The 26,928-nt window shown below is 32.8% G+C and overlaps 1 protein-coding gene across 2 annotated transcripts in view; it reads right to left on the bottom strand.

The window, feature by feature from the left end:
* LOC110106459 (scyllo-inositol 2-dehydrogenase (NADP(+)) IolW) overlaps positions 1-21,679 on the bottom strand; it is a 37,455-nt gene extending 15,776 nt beyond the window's left edge. The window contains exons 1-9 of one of the 2 annotated variants that reach the window (XM_020836382.2): positions 21,584-21,628; positions 21,326-21,448; positions 21,048-21,182; positions 20,259-20,399; positions 18,959-19,007; positions 16,895-16,912; positions 8,260-8,375; positions 8,068-8,181; positions 4,799-4,849 (exon numbers count right to left, since the gene is read on the bottom strand). In XM_020836382.2, coding sequence (XP_020692041.1) covers positions 4,799-4,849; positions 8,068-8,181; positions 8,260-8,375; positions 16,895-16,912; positions 18,959-19,007; positions 20,259-20,399; positions 21,048-21,182 — 624 coding nt within the window. In that variant the 5' untranslated portion in view covers positions 21,326-21,448; positions 21,584-21,628. Of the gene's footprint in view, positions 1-4,798; positions 4,850-8,067; positions 8,182-8,259; positions 8,376-16,894; positions 16,913-18,958; positions 19,008-20,258; positions 20,400-21,047; positions 21,183-21,325; positions 21,449-21,583 lie in introns of both variants that reach the window. The other variant, XM_020836381.2, reaches the window with a different exon arrangement.
* Positions 21,680-26,928: the final 5,249 nt, after the last annotated feature.

Raw genomic sequence — 26,928 nt, 5'->3', positions numbered from 1 at the left:
TATATATATATATATAAACTTTATTTTTAAACATTAAATTCAACATTAATATATTTAAAGTTATTTTATAAAATTTAAATAAAATTTTTTAATTATATTTACTATTTTATTCTTACAATTTCATTAATATAATTTAAATTTATCAACATTTTAATTAAGTATTCTTTCTCCAACAAAAAGAAAATTTACCTTTCCCTCGTTGTCAATCCCAAGCCCTAACTCGCACGCAAGCAACTTCCTTCTTCCTCGCTTCAACACTCACCCCTTTCGATCTCTCACATTTGCTGCTCAAGCTCATGAGTGCTCATCCCACAATCCCTTCCTTTTTCCTGCTCTCTATCTACTCCTCGGCAGCTTGCTCGTAGGTTCCGTCCCCCTTACCCCTTCTCTCTCGAATTTCTCTTATTTAACGATATTGGATGGAGCGGAACAGAGTTACTCGTGTGAGTAGTCATTTCTTTTCTCTCGTACGCATTCCTTCACTCCATTGCATAATTCGATTTTGCCCGGTCCTCCCGCAACCATGATTTTGCCTGCTTGACTCATATGCTTCCTTCGTTGTTCGCCATGTTCCGCTCGCCTGCTTCAGCACAAGGTCTTGTTCGGCTTAAACCGAACCAACTTGTTAAAATCTCTCATTCTTATAAAAATATCGTCCTCGAAATTTACTTATAATTATTAGTTATAATATATTGTTATGAGTTAAATTGTATATAAATACTTAATGCATAAACAAAATAATATTTTTTTTACTTTTATTTAACATAAACTTTAAGATTAGATACATAACTGAATAAAACAAAATATCCAATATAACATAATAAGATAACTGCAGAAAGAAAAAAAATCTGATTTAACATAACAAATTACTATATTAAAGAAATCTCATTAATCTTTATTACATCTATTGATTCATTAGGTTCCTGCTAAGTCAAAGCATAAACTCGAGGTCAAACATTATTCCTTGTTTGAGTGTTGTCGAGTTGAAAATGTTGATTCTATCATCTTCTGTTTGCCGAAGCTCTTATGTGAAGGTGCTTCACTTGATCTCATCTCTCATGAAATCCTCTAAGCTAAAGAAGGATAATATTTTGCTATGTGTCTAGGCTGATAAAACCAATAGCAAGTGTTGGAATCCATCAAACATTCACCCTTATTAAATCTTCCACACTTAGCACAAGTATCCATGACTTTAATGGAAATAGCACTACCAACTACCCTAAGGCTAAACTTAGACTTCTTCCCATTTGATACTTCAGTCGGATTGCTTCGGATATCTTCTTCCATACTCTTCCATTTATGTTGATCTCTTTTCTTCTGAGTTATTTGAAAGACAATTTTCACCCTTATAGCTCTCTCTGCCAACACTGAATAATCTTCGATTACTAAAGGTATTAAAGGTTGTCTAATTGCATCTTTTAGACCAGGTAGGAATTGATAATATTTCTCACTATTGAAATCAGTTGTGGTACATATCTAGATAGAGTTGTAAATTTTGCTTCATATTGCATCACTAATTTGTCTACTTGAACCAGTCTTATAAATTTTTCATGCACCCATCTGCCTCCTTGCTGACATAGGTATGAACCATTCCCTGTAAAAGTTCCACAAAGTCTTCCCAGTTAACCAGTAAATTTGGAATATCTCTAAGCATGTCTTTGTGTTGACCTATCTAACACCTTTCTGCTTCTTTATCTAAAACAAATGTAACGAGTGATACTTTCCTTTCATCAAGGCATGACATGCTATCCAATATTTTCTCTACATAGAGCAACCAACTTTTAGCCTCAATCGGTCCCTCATTACCTTTGAATAGAAGTGGCCTCATGTCCTGGAATAACTTTAGATATTTATCAACTCCAACATCAGGCTGCGATCTTGATTCCTGAAGTAGTTGGGTCATGCCCGTCATCATCTGGGTAAAGGTATTGGTGTTCACAATCATTCTAGGTGGTACTTCTTCTCCTTCCATATTTTTATCAGTTACTTTCTCTTGATCATCCGCATACCAAATATATTTATACAAGGCATTATTAATTATACTATCTAATTGAATCTCTAAATCCTTCACGGATAATTTTTTGAATTATTCCTATGGCTCTTTCATGACAATTCATATTCCTAAGTTACTAAACTAGCGCTCTGATACCACTTTTGTCACAATCCGCCCCCCCAGAGACTCGAATTAATGAAGCGGGAACAGATGGTTAGACAGTTAATTAACTTTTTGTTTGTTAAAACTATCCCCAATAAAAATTTTGAAAGAGCCACTAAAACCTCAAAACAATTTGAAATAAAACTATATAAATACCTTTCATTCAGAGCATCTCACCTACGGTACACATTTTCAACTCTTTTACTTATTTTACACTTTAAATAATATATGTTCATTTACAAATTTAGGAGTGAGTTATAAATGAACTCAGTAAGTAAATCATGCATCTAAATTAAAGTAACACAAGACATTTGAAATAATATGCATGCTCAGTTTCAAACATAAAATAATTCCATTTAAATTCATTTCAAACATGATCATCAACATTATACATATATCATTATCATGTCTTTACCTTTATCTTTATCATTTCTCTTAAATAATACAACCGTCATAGAATTCATCGTCTAAAATAGTACTAATGAAGGTACTCTTTTATATTTTCTTTTTCCTTTTTCATTTACGTGCATAAGTACATTGCATCCATAACCAGTACAATAAGGGAGAGTGCTCCCTCAATCAACATGCACATATAAGCATTTCTATATAATCATTTCATTCAATAATTTTCTATAATGCATATGTTGAATCATGTTAACAATCAAATAATTTAATATGACCATTCAAAAAGAAGAAATGCTAGAATTTTACAATAATCATTAACTACTCAATATCAATTAATTCAATGAACTTACATTACTATAAAATAGAAGCATGAGTACTCGCCTTGAAACGAATGCCTTGATAATTTACTTTTACTCCTTATTCCAATAATGTTAGATTAAAAGCAAATAAAAAGTTCATGTTATTAAAATTTAATTAATTTCGTCTCTTCTAATTAATTTGTTAATTCACTAATTAAAATTGAATTTTTAAAACTATTTGTTCTCTCTTTCCCTTTTTATAAACAATATTTTCTTTATTATCATATTTGAGATTTCTTTTTTACTTTAAAATTAACGACACGCGTTCTTTCGGTCTCCCACATTCACTTCTTAAGCTCATCCTACAGCCCCTTCCTTTTTCCTTCTCTCGACCTCCTCGGTAGCTTGCTCACACGTTTCGTCCCTCGTACCCCTTCTCTCTCGAATTTATCTTATTTAGCGATACTGGATGGAGTGAAACAGTGTTATCTCGCGTGATGAGTCGTTTCTTTTCACTCCCGTACGTATTCTTTCACTCCATTGCACGATTCGATTCTGATGGGTCCTCTTGCACCCGCGGTTTTTCCCGCTTGACTCATCTGCTTCGTCCGGTGTTTGCCCGATTCCGCTCGCCTGTTTCAACGCAAGGTCCGATTCAGCTGGAATTGGACCAGCCGGTTCTTACAAGAATGTCTTCCATTATGATTTCATAGTAGAATGTCAAGGATAAACTAGAAATCCTTCAGTGTAATTGTTTTCAAACTTATTGGAAACTTAAACTAGCACTTCTAGGACAATATCCAGAACAGGGAAAAAAGAGTAGAAAAAAACACATGGTTTGAATAGGTATGCTTGAGAACACTAACAATGCATAAATGAAACCTTTCTTTATACTACCTTAACCTGATTAGGCATGGCAAACAGGCTTGTTTCACATCCATTATTGCCATCTATTGCTTACTAACTATGATAAGAGCTACATATTTGAGAGGATGATAGGGTTTGACACCTATTTGTGAATTCACAGAATTCAAAACCAAATGAATTTTCATTACTTTTTAAAAAGAGTTTGAGACTTTGTTAAGGGGTGCCCATCACTTTTGTTGACAGCTTCACAGTTCTAAACTGTATTGAGGGGAATCTATCTGAGATGTTCTATGAAAGGTCAAACTCCTTTATTACTCAAAAAGTGAAAATTATAAATGAAAAAAAAAATCAAATATTTAAGTTAAATATAAAAGTTGAGGTTCTTTGCACAGAAGCCTATGATTGTTTAGCAACTCTGCTTGCATCTTACAGCATTTCATATATCCGAAATGTGCTGTGAAAAGTTACATGCTCTATAATACTCTCAAGTGAATTCTCCAAAAATCTAATCTTTAAATTTAAAACTTGAAATATGGTTATTTGTAAAAAGAGAACAAGTCTAAGGTGATTTTAAATGAGTTCTCACTTGCACTACACTATTTTTTTATTCCTTGGTCGCTTCATTTTGGTTTATTTTCATGTGATGTCTACCTGAAAACTGTTTGGAAGGATTATATTCAACAACACAACAATTGATGTTCCAGGAACATTCCAGCGAACAAGGATGACTATGAGACTGGAGCAATGGTTAAGTTGTCTCAATTGTGTTCCTTTGGTCACAAGTTCGAATCATGAAACAAATTCTTTGTAGTGAAGGGGTAAAATTGAGCGAAATAATCCCTCCACAAACCGCATATTGGGGGAAGTCTCATGTATTGAGTACGCCTTTATGGAGTAATCCAAAATCTAAATTCTAAGAGATTTTTAAAACTAAAAATTTATGTTTAAGAAAATTTGACCTCTTCAGCAACTAAATAATCAATAAAAAAGTGTAAGCTCCATCTCAAAATAAGCAACCATTAATATTAACTACATATAGCTATATTTACATGACAAAAACAAGAAATTTTACCATTCTCAGCCCAGCAATGAAATGTACGCCCATATCTAGAATGAAACCACCCTGAAAAATGCAGTAAGACACTTGTAGTAACAATTACTTTTCAACTGAAAAAGTAAACTTAATTAAAAGCATGCCCTTGAAATTGCAAGATTTAGCTAACATAATAAATTAAGTTCTGTCATATGCTAAAAAACCCCATGACTATGGCTTCATTTGGGATAGTTTTTTATTATTTTTTAAAGCAGTTTTTTAGTACAAAAATTTCTTGAACACGAAATTTTTGTATAAGAAATTTGTTTTAGAAAACAATAAGAAAGTTGTACCAAATGAAGCCTATGACTCTAAGATCACAAGTTTGAACTAAGAAAAAAGCCTCACTGCTACACAAGGGTAAGGCTTCATACAACCCTTTTATAGGCCCTGAATTGGCAGGAACCTCATCAATTGGATACAATTTTTGTATGCCAGAAATCCTATTCATGGAAATCAAAAAATATTTTAACATGGATCTCAGATTCTCAATAAATAAGAACATAAATGTTTGACTTTATAACTCTTAATTTAATTTTTAAATATTAAGAGGTTATTTGTTTACTAAGCTTAGGTAAACGTCTAGTAAGTCATTAAAAAAATCATGAAATTTCTTGGATGATGACCTAATTGGCAATCTATAAATAAAGATCATCGAAACAAAGGTCTGCTTGTAGAACATCTTAATAAGTTTAATAAGTAGGATAACTCAAGTATTGATGCACAATACTTCATGATATCAGTCATTGAGTCATCTTTTATCAGGATGTCATGGATTATATCTTTTATTTGCGTTATGGGATGTATCTATATCCTTCTTAAATTTGATTTATGTCAATTTTCAAGGGTTCATCTATAACTTCTCTTAGCATAGATTTGCAATTATTAAAATTAGATTGTCTTTAAATTAGGAGCTATTATTAATACCGAAGGTAGTAATTGGGGGTGGTTGAATAAAATGAATTCATTTCTTACTCTCTCATGGCTAAATCCTACCTCACATATTCGGTTACTTCTTCCAAGTAAGCCGAATGCACTCCCAGCTCTCCTAAACAGTGAGATCTGCTTCCCTTCCCTTTGAGTTTGAGCATTCTTTCATCTCACGTAACTATTCTTGCTCTTTATCTCGCTAGTTATAGCTATAAAACGCATTCTTCCATTTCTCACTAGTCACTACAATCTACGCATCAATCCCATCAAAAGCTCCTTCCATTGTTCAGTCTATGTCAATGTGCAATAAAACAAAAATATTTTGCATCCTACGAGTTGTTTTTCTGTAATCTGCCAGCCACCACCCAATCTGATGAAGGTTTTCAACATCTAGGAAGATTTTCAATGAGAATTCAATGAATTCTGAAAGCAAATGTCCGTGGATATCTCTGTTTATGTTCGCCCTTCCTACCAAGCTCAAACTCTTCAACCTCCATACTAAGGTGTTGTTTGATTTAAGTAAAGTGGATGTAAAATAATTCCTTTAGATGGGTTTTGAAAATATTAGTGTTTGGATGGATAAAAAAAAATACAGAGTAAGTAAAACGAATCCAGAGTAAAGTAAAGCGAATGCAGTGTAAGGCATTTTAGTTCATTTTTGAGAGAGTAAACTTGCCCAGTTTTGAGCGAAAACCATATTCACCACAAGCAACCTCTCTTGTCATCGCCCACCGCCACTATCCACTGTCATCACCAATCATCGCCCGTCGCCACCACCGGCCACCACTGCCATCGGCCGACCACCACATATGTCGTATGCTGCCGGCCACAGCCACCCACTGTCGGTCGTCCACCATCACCGCTGCCATTGGCGGCCATGCCACCACCCGCCGATCACTGGACACCACCACGACCACCTGCCACCATCAGTGTCACCCACCACCACCACCCCCATCTTTGAGCTTTACATTCATTTTACTTACAAAAAAAAAATAATACACACATGCATTTATTTTACACATCCAAATAACACCAATGTATTCCTTTTACCTAGTGTCTTTTTATACTACATTTTTTTTTTACATTGTATTACTTTTTCCGACAACCAAAAAGCTCCTAACCACCACCAAAACGTACCATCACTCGCATATTTCCTTTGCCAATGACCACCACTATCATAACCAAATAACATTGCTACAACCTCATTTCAACCTCCAGACATGTCTACACCGTCATACTATATGGATGACCTGCCACCTAAATGAAAATCTAACTTCGCACAACCCCAAAACTGCTACACAAAACTAGTTAAATTTATCACCATCTACTCATTCTCATTTTAAAACCTTAAAAAAAAAAGAGGGAAAATGTCTAAGACATAATCCTATCTCCCCTACTAAAACATCAATCTCCTTCCCAAATTTGAACCAAACACCTCCTAGCAATATCAAACAATCCAATCTCAAAACGAACAACTGAACCACCTCAATTTTACGTGTCCCTTTGCACATGATTGCTAACCATCCCCTTTACTTCTGCACGCAAACCAAGGTATTCGTAAAACTCTTCTCCCGGCTGCCCCACCTTCCTTAATTTAAAACTAAGGTCCTCCTATAGCTAATCCAAACAAATTGGATTCCCTAAACCTTAATGAAATCAATCAACCCAACCAATCCTATCTGACAGAGCCAATCAAACTAGGCCAACCAGACTAAACCAAGCCAATCAATCAAACCCAACAGACCTAATCCAGGTGAGGTTTGTGGCTACTGATGGTTGAATAAAATCATAATTATACTAAGTTTATCTCTTTCTAACTATAGATCCGCCCTCATCTCATATGACTACTTCCAAGTTAGCCAAACAGTATCCCACCTCTCTCTGTACATGAGGTCTGCTTCTCCTTCTCTCTCTATCTCAAACCTTTCCTCAAGGCATCATCATCTTCACTTTTTTTTTTTTTCAGGTTCTTCCTCTCACCAGAGTCCTTTTTTTCATCTCTGAACCAAAGCATCAAGTCCATCACAAGCTTTCTTATGTTGGCCACTGCGCTAAATGTATAAAACATCTTTCTTGGCCAACTTTTTTTTTTTGGCCAGAAAATCTATATGAAATGACCCGTTAGAGTTCTGAAACACCATAGCAGCTTTGGTAAAATGTTACATGTAATATTAGTGGCAAGCACTAAAACTACGAGCATCAGATTGAACATGTGACATATCATTATTGCATTGAATCATTACGAAGGCATGCAACAATGCAACAAACTATAAAGCAAAGGTAAAGGCCAAGAGGGAACTGAGTTTCATGGCACTTACATTAAAATTGCGTCGCCAGGAGCTTGAGAAATAGGGATTCGAACTGTTCATAGAACTTTCAACTATTACTTGGATGTTCATCATTTCGCCAATATCATTTATTAATTTCCTGCACTGTAGAATGAATTTCCAAATAGTAGTACATATTAAATCGTCTCTGAGGCAACTTGATTATTGGCATCATGCAGCTACCTCCACAAAAGCTGGCTCAAAACGGTAATTTTCTGCAACTGCCCAAATTGGCTGATGAGGCAAATGGTTGCACAAGGACTTGTAAGATGACAAAGCAGTTTCTGCCTCACTGGTTGCTGAAACATATGACAGTAAACTAAATGCAGCTTGAACCACATTAATCAAAATAGAACGCATAGTAACCCAAATTGAATTGAAGAAAAAATTTATGTGCAGGCATGTTAGTTCTGTCCACATCAGCTACACCATTCAGTTCAAATATTTGAAATAGTTCTGTAACGGTTACCCGTCCAGGGCGAACCTGTAGAAGCAATGCTTTATATTCCCCAAACTCAAAAGAAAAATGTTTGCTATTTGTCATTAGCTTTAAATTTGTCACGTTTGCTGGTGTGCCTTCCAATCTAGTGGTTCTTAATGGTAATCCTTTGTTATCCAATCTAATGGTTCTTAATCCTTTGTAACAAATTTTGTGTTTTATTCATGTAGCAATCTAAATATATTGTTAGTATACCACCCTAATTGCAATATTAGTCAATGTTGTTAGAAGTAAAGCATTGCGAACCACAAGAAACTTCAGTTTTCAATTTTCCATAAAAGCAAGGCAAAGCATAAGCTCCTTTTTGAAATGCTAGTGTGTGCTTTGTATATAATCACAAATTGATCCAAGCAATTTTTAGAAAAAGCATATGAACTTCATATGGAAGCAGCACTAGGAGTGAGTATGATGGAGTGAGTGTGATGAACAGCAATATGAAAAGAGTTCAAGCGCACAGTGATGACATAAAATTTTATATGGTTCGACTTAAATCAAGTTCCTATGTCCATGGGAGAGAGAGAGAGAGAGGAACTCATCCAGAGGGGAAAAAAAACTATAAATCGTGTAAAAAGCAATGTCACTCACTAGCCCTATCCAAAAATCAAGGTACACCAACTCTCAACAATAAAAGAGAAGTCTCAAATCTATCAAGACAAATAAGGGATCAGAATAACTCTAAAGAAATAATCAATATAGAGGATTACATTAATGCCAAAACTATCTACTTCAAATGTTTCTCAAAAAGGGCACGTCTATAACTCTATGGATTCGGCTCAAAATTTTAGTCCAACAATACTTTCAATTCATTACAATGATATACTGCACTCATAAAAACAAACTTCATAATTTTCTCTACTTTTTCTCTCTACTCTTCTCTTTCACTCAAATTCGAAGTGTGCATTTAGTCAATTTGATTTATAAGTCAAACCAAATAATTTTTGTTGTGAAATTTAAAAAATCGAACTGACCAAATAATTTTTCAAAAACTAAATCGAACCAAACTATAGTTTAGTTAGTGTAGTTTGGTTTTGGATTAACCAAAATATAGTTGACTTTAATAATGAACATAATTATCTTTAGCTTAAATAACATATATTAAAAGGAATACCACATAACCTTTGATAAAATTTATAAGTTTAGTAGGTGTAATAAATAACATTTATGTCAATATTTCTATCACTTTTTATTCATAGTCCATTAGTTTTATTGATTTAATCTCTGAAGAAATTACTCTAATATAATTTTTTTACTTTAATCAATTTTACAAAGGAAAAATCAAAACCAGAAAATCAAAGAAAGTCAGAATTATAGCCAATGAACAAACTCATACTTGGATAACCAAATCAAGCCAACCAAATAAGATTAGTTCAATTCAATTTTTATCCTTGTACAAACAATGCACGTCGTTATTCAAAATAACTTCAGCCATTGAATTCCTCTATTTTAACTCTCTAGTCACAATTACTTGAATTGATGGAAGCATGAAACAATAAGAGAACACATCTTAAGTCTTGATTAATTCATGCATGGAATCACTTCAAACATTGATACTAAACACAGGCACTCAACCAAAATCCATTAAGTCCTATGCCACCTCAATCATGTCGGTTAAAAGATAAACAAAAAAATAATTTTTAATCTCTTCTTAATATCTTTTAATAATGATTTTAGGTTATAGATAACATATATTGTTAAGATGTGGAGGGCATAAATTTAGCAACCAATTTGATTGCTAAAATTTTGTTTGTATTTAGGGATCGTGATCTTTTGCTTGTTTCTCTTTGAGATAAAACTCTTCTATCCACCTTGCACTTCTTGCGGTGTCTTTCCACACACATCACATATATCCTGAAATGAGGCCGCTAGTCTTTTTCTTTTTTGGGATGGACCAAAATGTTGTAAGAAAAAGCGAGCTTGTCATTTCGGCAGTTTTTCTCAACCCAATGTTTAAAGACGGAACAATCTTTGACCAGAATTCTAATATTTAGTGACAATCTTTTGATATATTTAGTGAGGTTTTACTAACTTTTGATCTATTTAGCGACAATATTTTCGCTTTTGGCATTACATGTTGAGGTTTCACCATCTTTTGATATAATTAGTGAAAATCTCATCCTTCTCTTTTCAAGGATAAGATCAATGACAGGTAATTTTTTTTTTACATTGGTGAACATATCAAGCTCCATAAATGTTTTAACTAAATTGTTAGCTGAAGTAGCATCACTCGGAAACAATAAAAGTAAGGCAGGCTAATAATGCACAGGCATAACTACAAGGCATTGTTTTCTCAAGTGTTTACTACAAGTAGTCTTGAATTTGACCAAATATTTCTTGGGATTTTTGGTACAAAGTAATAAATTTTGACAACCCATATTTGCTAATCAGGCTCCTTGGATTTACGCATCAAAGCCCTTTATTACACGAGATTTTGATCTTATTTTTTCTCTCTTTAGATTTTTTTTCACATTTATTATGCTTTATTTCATAAATTCCCTGCACTGATGAAAAGATTTTCATTTATGTAGATAAGTAGGATTTTGGCAAATTTCACGGACTTAATGAGCAAAACAAGCATTTGGGATTCATTTGAGCAAAATTAGGGGAGAAGCTAAATCGGTTGCTTGGAAAGCCCTAGTACCTACTCGATACCTAGACCTTCAATCAGGAATTTTTTAGAAACAATACAGAGAGAATGGCGCCTTGGCGCCAAGGTCTAGTGCCCAGACCCAACGCCCAGGTCCAAGCTTGATATAAGAAGACCATCTTTGTTCAAATAATTGAATTTTTGTAACATGAGAATGAAGATTCTAACGCCTAAAGGCCAAACGAGGCACTAGCCCAATTTTTCCCTTATCAATAGCAAAAATTAACCTTTTCAAGAGCAGATTCTTCACAGAATATTCAATGGACATTTTTTAGGTTTTGAGAGTGAGTTCTTCTAGATTTCTTATAGCTTTCTTCCAAACTCCTTTGGAGTTATTCTTCAGACTTTTAGGGAGACTTATAAGGCAAGGAAGAAGACGAAAATTTGACAGCACAAAGCGAGAGCTTCATCCTTAAGAGTTTTTTCTTCTTCATATTTCTTGTTCAAGTCATTTATCATGCATTTCTTTATATTCTTTCAAAATAACAAGAGCTCTCAACACCATTCTACGGGTTGGATGTAATCGATATCATTTATATGGATTTGTCTTAATACAATCATGTTTCTTTTTGCGATTCATTTTTATTATTGAGTATTTTTTCCTATGTTTTGACTAATAATTGACTGGCAGCTAATAAGAGGATTAGCACGTTCGTTCAAAGCCGAGAGGTCAAAAATGGACTCAACTTGGAAAAAAAATCACAACGGAGCATAAAATAAAGATATATACATGAACTTGTGTAATATGGTAGATTGTCTGTGCAGTATAACTAACATTTTCTTTACGTTAAATCTGACATCAAAAGATAAGAATATTTTGTAAAGAGATTAGTGACCCTAGTCTTTTGAAAGAAAGGTAGATTCCACCATTGATCTAACTACAATAAACTTTCTCCAACCGAGCTTGCAGGAATAATGTGACTTTTGCATGTAAAACACAAGAAAACTATGCATGAGAAGAAGGCCAAAGTTAATATGATTAAGGTCAACATTTTGAAGCGAAGAAAGGAAGCTACATCATCTTCGCGCCCTTATGATGCTAGAAAATTCTACTATATCATTGATGTTAAGTGTTACTCCATACGCATTACATCTCAAGAGGCTAGCATACATTTGTCTGACAACATGATGCTACTCTTGTATTGATGGTCCAAAATGTCTACGCAAATGCTAGACCATTGACTACTATAAATTTGTCAGGGGCACGAGTTTTTGCTTCAATTTCAACTAGATTAATGATTTTTACGAGGTGGCTAATCTTTCAACTGATATATACTCTAACTTTCTAAAAGAGAGACCTAAGTATTAAACTATTATTCATTATTTGACTATGTTGGGAACCTTATTCTCTCTTCCAAGTGAAAGAAAGGAGATCTGGTTAATTGAGCAATTTCTCCAATCATTCTGCTAGCCTGCCATCAATCCTAGACTCCATAGCTCCTATTCTAATAAACACATTACAAACATTTACTCATTATCCATGGAAGGCTACTATATCCATTATATCCTCCACCACTCTATCCCACAAAAAGCTGACGATTCTAGCAAACTCAGCCCTACCCTCTCATTCATTACCTATTACATTCTCACCAATCAATGTTCAAAGAATGATATTTCCCATTATGCATCAAAATCATGAGGCTACGAGATCCTATATCGATGCTTTCACAATCTTAGCCAAGGTAATTTAATTGAGTTTATCATCAGTAAAAAGTATTCTAACCTAATCTGAGTGCATATGTAATTGATCAGTACTTCCATTTTCGAAAATAGATTTTAATAGCATTTCTCACAGCAGGACGCTAGCCAATTGATAACACCTAACCACACACTACTATATTTTTTAGTATGACTTACTATGTTATGGTGTGTACTACGAAAGTATATGTGCCGTGCAAAGTCATAAAGTGATGAGAATGTATCATTCCCACAAGGATTGAAATTTACCCTTAAATCATTATAGCACTACCTATAATCTCTATATTTATCTTATCAATCAATCAACAAGGGTTGATGCAATTAAAAGTAAAAGCAGCTGATTCAAAAGATAAATTCAATATTTTAAATGTTCTGAACTTTCCCACAAGGATTGAAAATTACCCTAAAATCATTATAGCACTACCTATAAGAATCTCTATATTTGTCTTATCAATCAATTAACATGGGTTGATGCAATTAAAAGTGAAAGTAGCTGATACTAAAGATAAATTCAATATTTTAAATGTTATGAACTTATGATACATAAAAACATACTTTTATCAAATAGATTATTCTTAATGTTGTTGTGAATCAAAGCATAAGTACTTCTCGTCTCTGTTGAGCTAGTTGGAGTATTAGCTAAGATTCCTCTGCATTGGTTTGTTGTGAATCAAACCAATGCGATCCTATAACCCTAACCAACCTATTCCTATGCATGACAAAGTTACATTTTAAATCCCCTATTTGTTCTTCTACTCCTCCGTTGAGGATATAGATTACATTATATTTTAAATTCATGCAAGGTCTTCTACACAAACTAAATTAAGCACGAGAGCATTAAAAACAACATTACGCAATTTTTATAAAATTATAATTTTACTCTATACAATACATGATTTTTAAAGTCTCATAAGCTCAGATAAAAACTTTTAACCATACATTAAATTGAAAATAAACACAACAAAATCTTCGTTACAATATATAAAAACAAAAGTTCAATAGTAGTAGGATAGAAATGATCCAAAAATCCTTCCAGTATAGACTCCTTGCCCTCATTCCTCCTCTTCCTAGACTTACATAGGAACACAACAGGTATAATAGGCTAGCCTCCACCAGAAGCAGCCTCACACACCCTCACGTCGCTCCAACTAGCCAACCCCCTTAACATGAGAATAGGCTTCCTATTCCTAGGAATTTCAAAATAACTGAATCGGCATCACGGCAATGATTAGGTGGCATTGCGGCGCTAGTGAATCGACGTGTTAATTCACCATTCATCGCATTGGTTTGTTGGTTAAACCGTTTTTAACTGTCTTCCGCTGCAGTGCTGGGGCGAATTGGCATTGTGGTGCTTAATATGGCATTGCAATCCTCTATAGGTAGCACCTCGACACTAGGAACTTATCTCTCCCGCAATCATCCATGACTTCTACCGTTGAGATGCTTGTTTGATGGCCCTAGAAGAAAATATATTCTTGTGGCGCTCCTTCAATTTTAATAAATTTAATATATTTCTTGTATAGTAAAATAGAATTAACAAACGTTTTTACAAAAATAAATGAAATTTTGAATATTAAAATTTTCTCTTATCACCAATGTACCAACCCTTCTATATCCTCTTCCACATACAAGGCCAACTTGCATGCATTTTACAGTTGGTGGACTAACTAAATTGACACGCACAGTGGTTGATCGACCACTGGCCTATTGACAAAAGGCCCTTACCAGATGTAGTCCCTAATTTAAAAGGAGAACCTAAGGAAGGAGTTGAGGAGGAGGAGGAGAAGGATGAATTCAGAGAATTCTAAGTTTGGTTGTCTTTAGAGTTGTTGCTTATACAAGCTATGACGTTGCAATGGTTGTTTTTCTTTCCTTTTAGGTCATTTTGAGATATATGTTTTTAATTTCTTTCCTAGCTTTGTTATGTTCAATGTTAATAGTATATCTTTGATGGTATTAGTAAATGTTGTCTTTGTATAGGTCACTACCCAATTTATTGTAACAAGGCGGGAGAGGTTGTATAAGGAAGCTAGTAAGATTTGGAAACCATTAAAATAAAAATTAATTAAAAAGTCATATAGTATACCACCACTTTCATATCAATGATTTTTTTTGTCAATCCAATTATATGTTTATTGTTTATCATTTATATGATATGCTTAACAAATCTAATATTTTATTTGTCAATATTCTTTTGTGTAATATGTGCTTATAGTTTATTTATTTTTTATTCTTTAGGTAATTTGTATGATATGAAGTTTTTTTTTTTTTTTTGACAAATGCTTAGCATGAGGGAGAGGATTATTACCCAAATTCTGAATTTATAACGAGCTTTTTATTGAATATCAATCATTATCAAAATAGGAGAGATTATTTAACCCATGAGCCAAAAAAATTCTACTTAGATTTTGCTAATCATGAATATCACAAAGAATATGAGAATGATGATTTCAATTTAGTTCAGGATACAAAAAGGCTCATCAAAACCATCCAAACATAAAAAGGCAAGGAAAGTGGTTTATAAAAATGTTGAGCCATTTTGTATAAAAGCAAACCAAAACAAAAAACCTTGAAGATATAAACGACAAGCAAGCAAAGTAGGGTTGACAAAAATTTAAATAACAAAATCAAAAGGTCGCATAATAACACAATTAAAACACTATTTATGTGTCAAATTATTTTTAAATAATATTTAATACCCTATCAAAAATAAACAAAATTGAGCTTTTGATATAAAAAGGCCTAAATATGCTTAAACAAAAATAACAAGTAAATAAAATATTTTTCGAATTTAACGGGCCTCCCCTAATGTTTATGGATCACACCAAATCCTTGCAAGTCTCCGCAAAAATTTATGGAACTCCATAAAAAAGCAAATGTTATGGGTTTTAAAAAATACTTATTACAAGTCTACGTAATGATCTGTAGGCATCAACAAAGTGGTTTGCGAAACTCTCCACTAATATCAATTTCAAATAACTTTATATGACAAATTCAAATTTATTTGAACCAATTAATTATGGATCCTCTCAGATTTTTTAAATATTAGATGTCTATGATTACGTGGAAATTGAATATTTAATTAACTTTAAAGGTAGAATGTACAATATATTAATAGGTACATCTAAGTTGTGTAAAAAAAATTACTCCTCCAAAAGCCTAGCTTCTTGAGAGACCAGCAACCAAGTTCCCCTATGAAATTTTTTTGGAGTTTTCTCTCATAGATATGATAGTGAAATCAAGAAACTTGCTTGTAATGAGATTGCCCTTCAATGTTTGATGGATTGGATGGTTTGCTTGATTTCTTTACGACATTAAAAATCTGTGTAATAGCTCAAAATTCATTTGCAGGTCGAGCAAGAACATCTTAGGTGCGGTGCTCACCAGAGCATGGGCATAGGCTATAGTCGAATCACATAAAAAATATGTCATTTGTCCATATGTGGTTTATGCTTGTTGCACTATTTCTTTATTGCATTTGTTGATCATTATTTGTTTCTAAATATCATATCATGTGGTGTGGCGGTAAATTTTATTATTTGAATTCCTAGATAGTGCAACTTGTTGCAAGCAAGCTACACTAAAAGCTATGAAAACATATCAAATATTGAAGCTTTTTCATCATATTCGACTAAAGAACAGAATATGTTATTTATTTTTATGCAACCAAAAACAACATAGAAAATGAAATAATAATCCATTATTCTAAAACAGCCCCAAGGACATGCCAAATGAAACCCAATAAAAACTTAAGTATCACCCTTTGAAACATAACATTCTCTAGGATTGAAGCTCGGGAAACACAGTCATGTAGTTCTAATTTAAACACAGGTAGACTCATGAGATAATAGAGCCTAAGTGAATGCAAATGTAATAACTATCCAAGAAAAAAAAAACATAGCTCAATTTTTTGGTCTTTAAATGCATAGGCCTCAATGATCAAATCAGAAGTATCATAAGAATTGGAGGTTACTTACATCCACAGGCTGGTTTCTCTTCAAAGCCATCATATCCACCAATCAAGCAGTAGAAAGAAGCAAGTCAGGATAAATCTATGATAATATGCAGTGATGTATTATGAAAATTAATAACACAATAAAGAAAAGCAGTGGACATTAGAAGTTCCATATATCAAAGAGCTATGAATTTCTCAATTTTCTTAAAGAAAAAGAGATGTTACTATTGGCGTATCTTTCAGCAGCTAAATGCATTACCTTACAGAATGAATATCTTGAAAAAGCTTCTTAAAACAGCCAATACAACTCAATTCATGATATGGAATCAGAAAGATTACCCAGTGAAAGATGAGCACTTCTAAGTGGCTAAAACATGTAATTGGTTCCTCTCTTTTTGTTTCTAAAGAAGAATTACCTTCAGATGACCTCGGTCACATGTTGGACAATGGTAGAAGCATAATATGGAACACTATAATCTTCTTGCTTTTAATCCAGTCTTATTTTCTTAATCCATTTCATTGTTCATTATTACTCTTCTTACAATGTATCTTTGATTTTGTATCTAACATAGTCCTTAAGCTTTACAGTTGATGCAGGTATGGTAACCCATAGTGAAAGTGGTAAGAGAAGCAAATTGGGTGTAATTTCCATTTATTTGCATGGTGGTCAAAGTGGGAAGTAAAGAAGGGTTCATGTGATGCCGAGATGGTGTATAAATGAAGTGATAATTTTTTTCCCTCAAATTCAGCCCTTTTTTATCCTAAGTAGGTCCTACAAGCCTGATTCAGAACATTTAAAAAAAGATTATAAAGTTAAAAGAACCCTTTTCCTGAAACTTGGCCTTCATATCCCGGCTAGTTTACCTTGTCACACTCCCATAATTTTCTCTTTTCCTCTTTAGCTTCATCTCTTCCTCTGTTTCTCATCCCCTATGCAGTTTCTCTCCCCCTCTTCCCCAAATTGTATGTTCAAGCAATGCCTCCCAGTCCTGACTTTCCCATGGATAAAGCTTTAGGAAAAGCATTTAAGCATTTATTTTTTGACCTCAGTCATTCAAGTTGTAAGGGATAGATTGAAAGCATGAAGGCTTTCCATGATATTAAAATCAAGATTTTTAGCTTTTATTTTATTTTAGTTGTTTCATTTCATAGTTTTCTAATTTTATAATAATTTAATTTGCTGTAAACATGTATCTCTTGTGCAGTTTGCCTTGATTTTCCATTCTTGTACTCTCACGTTGAACCCCTACCCCCTAGTTGTGCTCTCAGGGCAACAAAATCCACCGTCATTAAATTCTAAACCACCGATATGTGTAAGTACATATAGATAACGTGCTTATATTTGAAGGAATATTCCCTATTAAGCAGATAATGCACATTCCTCATTAACGTTTGTTTTCAAGCATGGATTTCAAATGCAAGATCAAGATTGTTCACTTTCATCATCTAAGAAAAGGCATTTTGCGATCAAGATTCATTAGCATATTAGTGTCATATTAGGATGATCAGGCATAAAGTATGGATAAAAAAGGTGTATTTGGATATCCCAGGGAAAGCGACATCAAATTATTTCATCTCTTCAATGCTACACCCAAACCAAAATGATTTAACATAGTTTAAAAGAATATCTCATAACAAATTGTTATTTGAATAGTTGCAACATTAATTATCCATCATGAAAACTTTTCAAGCATTTGAACTGAAAATTGCAAGAACAAGTGCGTGCTTCCGATGACGAGTTCGCATAATGATGAAATAAAAGAAAGCCCTAATGTAGGGATTGAGTGAGCAAGCTTCAAAACATATGGCTGTTTGACTCCAAAGAGGAGAAAGTATCCCTTCCAGGCACATCTACAGATGTCACAAAAATTTGCATATATCCATGTGTGTGTGTGTATTATATATATACAATCCTTAACATCTTAAGATATATATATATATATATATATATATATATATATATATATATATGTACAATATATAATATATATGCATGTAAAATCCTTCATAGAGCATGCTATACAATAAACTCATAAAATAAGTTTCTTCTATTCAGCTTGAACTAATATTTCATTTTAATTATTACCTTGAATGACATGTTTTCCTGCCTTTAACATCTTAAGAGACATATCAACCTGCAAATTGGGATTGCCAATCAGCAATATTTCTTGGAGAAGCTATGTACAGCAGAAATAGGGAAAATGATTGGGGATCAAGAATCATAAACAATTAGTAATGATCATTATAAAGAATGGTACAAATAATCAATTGTTAACAGCAGGCGGTTAGATTTCGAATAATGATTTTGGATAAGTTTTTCAAATTCTGTAGAAGTGATCTTAAACATATTATCAAATGTACTAAACAACAAGTTTAATATTTAAAAGAAAAATGGATAACTAACAAAATTGGTGTGCATAAAAAGTAGAGATAAACATAAATGGAGCATGGGCAAATAATCCTCTGTAGAGAAATTTCAGTAAGAAAATCTGAATCTTATGATAGCTTCGTCTGAAATCTAAGGATACGCAAGGAAAGCTTTACAAAAAGTGCAACTTCTAGAGGAAAAATTAAAGGCACTGAAATGATAATAAGTTTAAATAAAATGGGAGTGTTCTCATATTGAATTGTCATATTTTTTTAAACAATTTTAAAATGGTGGAGCCTTGGTTTTGAAACCATCTTAAGACAACTAAATATTCGACCACTGGTCCAAGAGAAGCTTAAAGGAAACAGGGAAAATAAACCTTGGTTTTTGAAATCCATGATTATATAGACTTTTCATGGCACAAGAAAATTTCCAATTCTATTAAGAAACATGAAGTGATAAAGCACAAATGGTTCACTGATTTTTCACTCATTAGATGATCTAGTATATTTAATAACAAATTCATAAGTTATTGATCATATGATAGGAGATTAATGACCTTAGCATACCAAAACACTAAAAAATGATAATTTCTTAAATCACAACTCAAATGGTTGGAGATTAAAACCTTAAGACACTAAAACAATAAGGATTAACATCCAGCTAATATCAGATTACACAACTACCATTGCTTCCAATCAACTTCCTCCAGTGGAACTTGTTTTTAGATGCCTTAATTGATTAAATAGGATATTTCTACACATGAATTACAAAGCTAGAGACAAATCAATAAAAATAGGAGTGACATCATTACTTATACAGAGATATCAGAATAAAGCGGGTTAAGAGTAACCGGAAAATATATATTAATTACGAGAGCACCAATGTCAAGCAAAGTAGCTCTTATTGATTAAACAAGCAGGTAATGACATTACAATTTCTTAAATGAAAAGCATGAAGCCACAACAAGTTATAGTAATTAATGGCAAGGTCAATTCTTGATAGTATCAAGTCAAACCTGAATTTGTCCAGCAAGAACAATGGCAACTCCATGTATTGAATCATCTAGAATAATATCATCAAGCCCGGCGTCACCCCATTTGAATTCTATGTTTGGACAAAAGTCACGGGCAAGCTCTGCCGCAGCTTTTGCTGAGTCCTATATAAATGCCATGTAATTTGAGAGGATGAAACATTTGAGTTCAAGCTTATGAATTACATTCCTATTCAAGGCAAAATTATGTGAGATTTACAATCTGATAAGATGGTAAAAATTACACAATTCAAGCTTGAATTGCTAAATTACATTCCAAATAAAATGAGATAAATATATTAAGATTACATGATCGTGCTTGTACATACTATTGCCCTTGTATTGAACAAAATTAAGCCCTTGTATTGAACTAAATTAAGGGCATAGCAAGGCAACAATGTAAAAAAAAAAAACAAAGCAAGGCAACAATATAATTCATACAAATTTATGAATTAAAGTAGTGAATTTGTTCTATCTAGACTAAGTATATGAATGTCTTATTTTTTTTAAGTGATAAAAATATATCCTGGATATTCTACTTAAGAAAAAGTGAGCAAAAGGTCAACTACAATTTTTTAGGGCATAATACCAACTATAAATTTGAACCCACACAGAGCACGAGTTCATGTCACTTCCACAATTTCTCAAACACTACCCTACAAACTATGGAGTTATCTAATTCAGCCAGGCCTTTTTGTATCTCAGTATATGAGTGTAAAACAGTAAAAGCTTAAATTATGCCAAAAAAAAAAAAACACTAATAATAATATATACCTCAGTACGACTCCAGATAGTTTTCACGTCCACCAAATCAGCTATCTCTCTGAGTCTAGGAATGTATTGTGTGCGAGCAAATATACCAGATCCAAGTATTGCAATCTTAGGAATCTCACCTTCTGCGGCACTCATCTTCATACACATAGAACAATATCAGAGAAGAAAAGCGAAGCATTTCCTAATGAAGGAGACGAAGGAAGTTTCTAAAGACAAAAATAAAAAATAAAAACCCGTAACATTTGGAACAAAGCATCGGCAGGGATAAAGCTTCGAACCCTAACAATAATTAGTTGCTCGCAATATAAATCAGCGCTTGCAATGATGGGCAAAATATGGCGCAACCTTTGCTTCCGAATCCAAAAAAAAAAAACTCGAACCACAAACTTCCTTGCAAGTACCTAGCTTTTCATCACTCATTCGATTAAAAAAGCATAACTAGTGAGGTGGATTTGCAAACCACGACAACAACAATGGCTATGATCGGAAATGATTATAAAGGAAATGAATTTAAGAGAAGATTGTTGGAATTTAACCTTAAACAATGTCTTGGATCCTTTTCTCTCGCTTCTCCAATGACGCTGGATGCGCCGAATCAGATTAATTATATATAAATTTATATTTATATTACCTTTTATTTTATTTCAGAGTTGCTTTTTTTAATTCATTCAAATATTATTTAAACCAATTTAAACTCTAATATAATTTGAATTTGATTCAAAACTAGTTCTAATATTTGAAAAGAATAACATTTGAACCTTATTGGAACTTTGTGCTTCGAACCTTGTAATGACCCATATTGAAACCAATAATCAAATCAAAGTAGACCAAGCCTCCTCTCATGTAGACCACAAATCTTTCATCTCACAAATCTAAACCGCACACGAAATACTCTAGCTATTAAGCTCTTCACAACTTCAACCAATCAACCTGCAAATATAACTCTCTCTCTAAATATTTGAGTCAGGGTTTAAAGCAATGCTTTAAAAATTGGACCGGACCGGCCGATCCAATCGGTTCAAATTCTTCATTTACTTTTATGTACTATAAATAGTAATTAATTAATTTATTAGTTATAATAAATTATTTAATTTGACCTCAATAATTTATAAATGTAAAATAATAATACGAATCTAATATATAAATTATAAATATATAATATAAATTAGTAATTATTTATATTAAACTTATTAATTCATTTGTAAGTTAATTTTTTGTTAAATTTAAATTAAATTTAAAGATTGTATATGTTTAAATTTAAAATTATATAAGATATTAGTAATGTGTTAATCAATTTATTTTTTAATAGAAAATTATATTATTATATGATTTTTATGTCATCTAAATTTTATTTATTATGTCATGCGGTTCGACCCCGGTTCGACCGGTTTTGAACCGTGAACCGCTCTCTCTACAGGTTTGTTGTCTTGTTCGGTTTTCACAACCTTGGTTTAAATAGAAGCAAAAACTAGGGCATCTTCTTTGTATCTTCTTTTATCAAGCTGCCAATAGAGGTCTTTTTTTTCTTCTTTCTCAGCTCAATGTCATTATCAACAAACCCTCAATCTTTGTCCTTCTCCTTCAAGAATGAGCATTCTTCCTATCATGACCCAGCCCAAATTAAAAGCTCCAATATAATTAACAAGGTTAGAACAGATGGTCGAACGATTAATATATTTCTTTCAATAATATAAAATAATTAATAAATTAACATCCAATATAGAATTGAAGAGCTACTAACATAAATTTTCAAATTGAACGCATACGTAAACTAGTTATTATCTATTTCATTTGATCTCTTTCTTCTGTAGACGAAATATTCTCTTTCAGATATTTATTTCATAGAATATTTATCTAAAATTTTAGTTTAGCAGTTTGTAAACACAATTATATTTTGTTGTATGGTAGTTAAACATACATAAAAATAATCATGTTCTTTCGTATTTCTTTTACAGTTAACATATACATAACATTTCATAAGCTATAGATTTTTATTGTATTCCTTTCATCATAAATGAGCGAACTTTTATATTTGTATGCATGCATCTTTTCCTTTTTTTAATACTTTTATTTATATGTTATAAATTATTTTATTACTTTCATTTTTTTTTACATGTAGTTTAATCGATATATGCACTTTTCATACACGCATACATATTCATATTACATTATAACTTTAATTGCTATAATTTCATCATTTTGAACATAATAAACAATTAAACATAAGTAAATAATCAAGCGTGATATTGTATTTAAAACTGAAATGAAAAATAAAAAAATATAATTGATATATAATAATCATCCACTTTATTTTTTCCCAATTTGATTCATTCTATATATTATGCATTCAATCAACATATATGCTACAACATAATGATTACAATAAAAAGAAAAAAAATTGTAATTGCTATCAAATAATTATAATTACTCACTTTAATTATTTTCATGTGTTCAGATCTTTTCCAAGTCCTCTATTTTGGTTCCTTAATACAACACTTAATTTCAATATTCAACACAATTCAGATATTTAATTTTTTCTTTGTTTCAAAATAATATTAATTGTCATTAAATATTATTAGACCAAATTCTAAAGGAATCATCAAAGCAATAATAAATGTCAAATTCCTTTAATTTAACAAATTATATTTTTGATCATATTGCATATTAAACTTTCTAAAATAGATTAAAATTTTACTTATATGACTTGAATCTTTTACCTCATATTTGCTTCTTCTTTGTCGAATCAAAACTTCCACTAGCATGATTTCTTACTAATAAATATTTGTATGTTATTACATCAGCAAATTATAATTTATACATTTATTTTGAATTTAAATTTGGATAGAAAAAACAAAAAATTTAAGTGACTTATTTTTCCCCCTTTGGAAGAAATGGAAACCCAAAAAAACTCTATATTTCCTTCATTTGGCTTTAATTAAAATGATGCTCTCTTGGTGTAAGTTATGAAATAATTTGCATAAAAATAAACAAAATTTACAAACAAACCTTTCTTCTACTACCTCTCCCTCTCAATCATCCTATGTTCGTTTGGCATAATTGGATGAACCGAAACAGAGTTACCTCGCATGAGAAGTCGATGATTTTCATTCTCGCACTTGCTTTCTCACTCATTTGTGTGATCTAGTCCCTCCTGTTATGCTTGCGTCCGAGCTCAGCATGCTGCATCGCCCGCTCAACTCCTCTACTTCGCACGAGAAATTATTCTATGTGGAATCCGATCATAAAGATGTGTTCGGTTGCTTACGTGGAAAGGGTTAAAAAGTCAATTGACTTGCGTAAACCTCGTAAACCCGACCCGTCTTTTAGCCCGACCCGAGAGATAACGTTAAATTTAGTTTGGCGCTTATTTTTTTAGAATTTAAGGCGCGAATCACTGCAATATATAACGCTTAGAGCCAAAATTTTCGCAGAGCAGCCAAAATTTTCGCAGAAAAAATGCCGATGAAGATGGAGATTCATCTGGATCTGGAGGAGGATGCAGGTTTTTATGAGCAGACAATATTTTCGTAGGTCTCGGAGAAAGCCGATAACCTGGAGAATGCCGACGTCCAGGAAACAAGTGCACATGAAGCAGAACACGTAGAACCAGTGATACAAGACGAAAAGTTCAGCTTATCGGTAAACTTCACCTTCTTCCAAGTTTTCTTTATAGCAATGTTGCAATCAAATTTCTTTACATAGACATTTTTCTGATGTAATTATTTTAGGGTACAAATATTTTAAATGTTCCTTTCTTGATGAAATTATTATCAACAATGTACATAATGTTAAATTGTAATTGATTTTAGAAGCAAGACTCGATGTTCCCTTCTTTTATAGTATCATTGAGCTAGGGTACAATAACGAATATGTAGCTCGATTTTCTTATTGCAAAGCTTTGTTACGTATTAATTGCGTATGTTTTGCTTATCGGTTTGATATACATTGAGTATTATGTGCGTATTGAATTGGTATACATTGAGTATTAATTGTGCATATGTTGTGATTTTATTGCGGATTGGTTGCATATTGGTTGGGTATTGCTTTGCTTAATTGCTGCTTATTGGTTGGATATTGCTTTGCTTAATTACTGCTTATTGGTTGCGTATTGGTTGTGCATTGGATAATTCATTTATTGCTTATTTATCATGATGTTTATGTTAATGAGAAAGAGGCATACGAGACTTATCGTAAGTATGGATATAATCTTGGTTTTAGTGTTCGTAAGGATCATCGCAGTTACTGGCCTAATTCCAAAAATTTAAAATCCAAGGACTTTGTTTGTTCAAAAGCTGGTTTCAAGAAGTTGCCTGATCTTAATATCCAAAGGAAATATTGAAGATCAGATACCCGAACTGGTTATCCAGCTATGACTAGGTTTACAGTGGATGAATGTGGATATTGGAAGGTGAAAAAATTTATTGAAAATCACAATCATGATTTGCCTAGGCCAGAAGACCGGCATCTTCTTAGATCATGCAGGAATATGTGTGATGAAAAAGCTTCTGTTCTTAAAGCAATGACAGATGCTGGGATAAGAACCACTGATGCATTTTCCTTCCTTGCTGATGAAGTTGGAGGTGTCAAAAATATTGGATTCACAAGTAGGGATGCGTACAACTTTATTCAAAGAATAAAAAGAGCAAAGATTGAACTTGAGGACACTAATACTTTGATTGAGTTATTTAAAGAACGTCAACTTAATGATAACATGTTCTCTTGGGATGTCCAGAAGGATGAATTTGATAGATTGTTAAATTTTTTTTGGGTTGATGGGATTGGTAAGATAGATTATGACTGCTTTGGTGATGTGATAATTTTTTATACAAGTTATAGGCTTAATAAGTATAATTTGGTATGCGCACCATTTGTCGGGATTAACAATCATTGGCAAAACATTTTGCTTGGGATGACCTTCTTGTCCGAAGAGACAATTGAATCATTTACGTGGGTGTTTACAACTTTTGTTCGAATGATGGGTGATAAACAGCCAATAACAATATATACAGATCAAGACCAGGCAATGGCTAGGGCCATAGAAGTTGCACTACCTCAAAGTCGCCATAGATTGTGCCAATGGCATATCCGTAAGAAGGCTCCATCAAAAGTATCGTGCTACAATACCAACAACAAAGTCAAAGGCCTCTTCAATAAGTGTTTGAGCAGATGTGACTCTGAGGAGGAGTTTGAGAATGCATGGGCTGAATTGATCATACAAGGGAACCTCCAAGATCATGTTTGGTTGCAGGATCTTTATAGGATAAGGAATAAGTGGTCAACAGCCTTCAATAAGCATTATTTTAGTATAAACATTCTATCCACACAACGTAGCGAGTCTACTAATAATGTGTGTCATGGCATTTCTAAGCCCACAAGTTCTATAACTGATTGCTTTTTGGGTTTAGAGAAGTTGATGAGGAATTGGCGCCGGAATAAACAGGATGAGGATTATAGATGCAGCCACTCCGAAATAGAACCTGTAATAAAAAACTGCTCAATATTAAAGCAAGCTGCTCAATTTTATTCAAAGAAACTATATTCATTTTTTGAACAAGAATTTCTACAAGGTGTAGGTGTAATGAGTGTAGAGCTTGAGTCTAGTGATTCTTCTAAATTTTTTGTCTATTACACCGAGACCAAGGATCACTCTAAACCATGGGTTGTTGATTTTGATGCACAAAATGGTAACATTCAATGCTCCTGCAGAAAGTTTGAAACGATGGGTTTATTGTGTTCTCACTGCATAATAGTTTTGAAAGATCCTCTAAAGACCCTCTAAAGCGTAGACCTAAAGGCATATCCAATGCTAGGCTGAAAAGCCACTGGGAAAAAAAGACAAAGAGTATGATATTTTATTTTCTGAATAATTTTATTTATTGCC

This window comes from Dendrobium catenatum, unplaced genomic scaffold (genome assembly GCF_001605985.2).
Source record: "Dendrobium catenatum unplaced genomic scaffold, ASM160598v2 fragScaff_scaffold_925, whole genome shotgun sequence".
Taxonomy (NCBI): domain Eukaryota; kingdom Viridiplantae; phylum Streptophyta; class Magnoliopsida; order Asparagales; family Orchidaceae; genus Dendrobium; species Dendrobium catenatum.
Note: the sequence above shows the minus strand (reverse complement) of the source record. Positions and strands in the feature narration are given on the sequence as shown.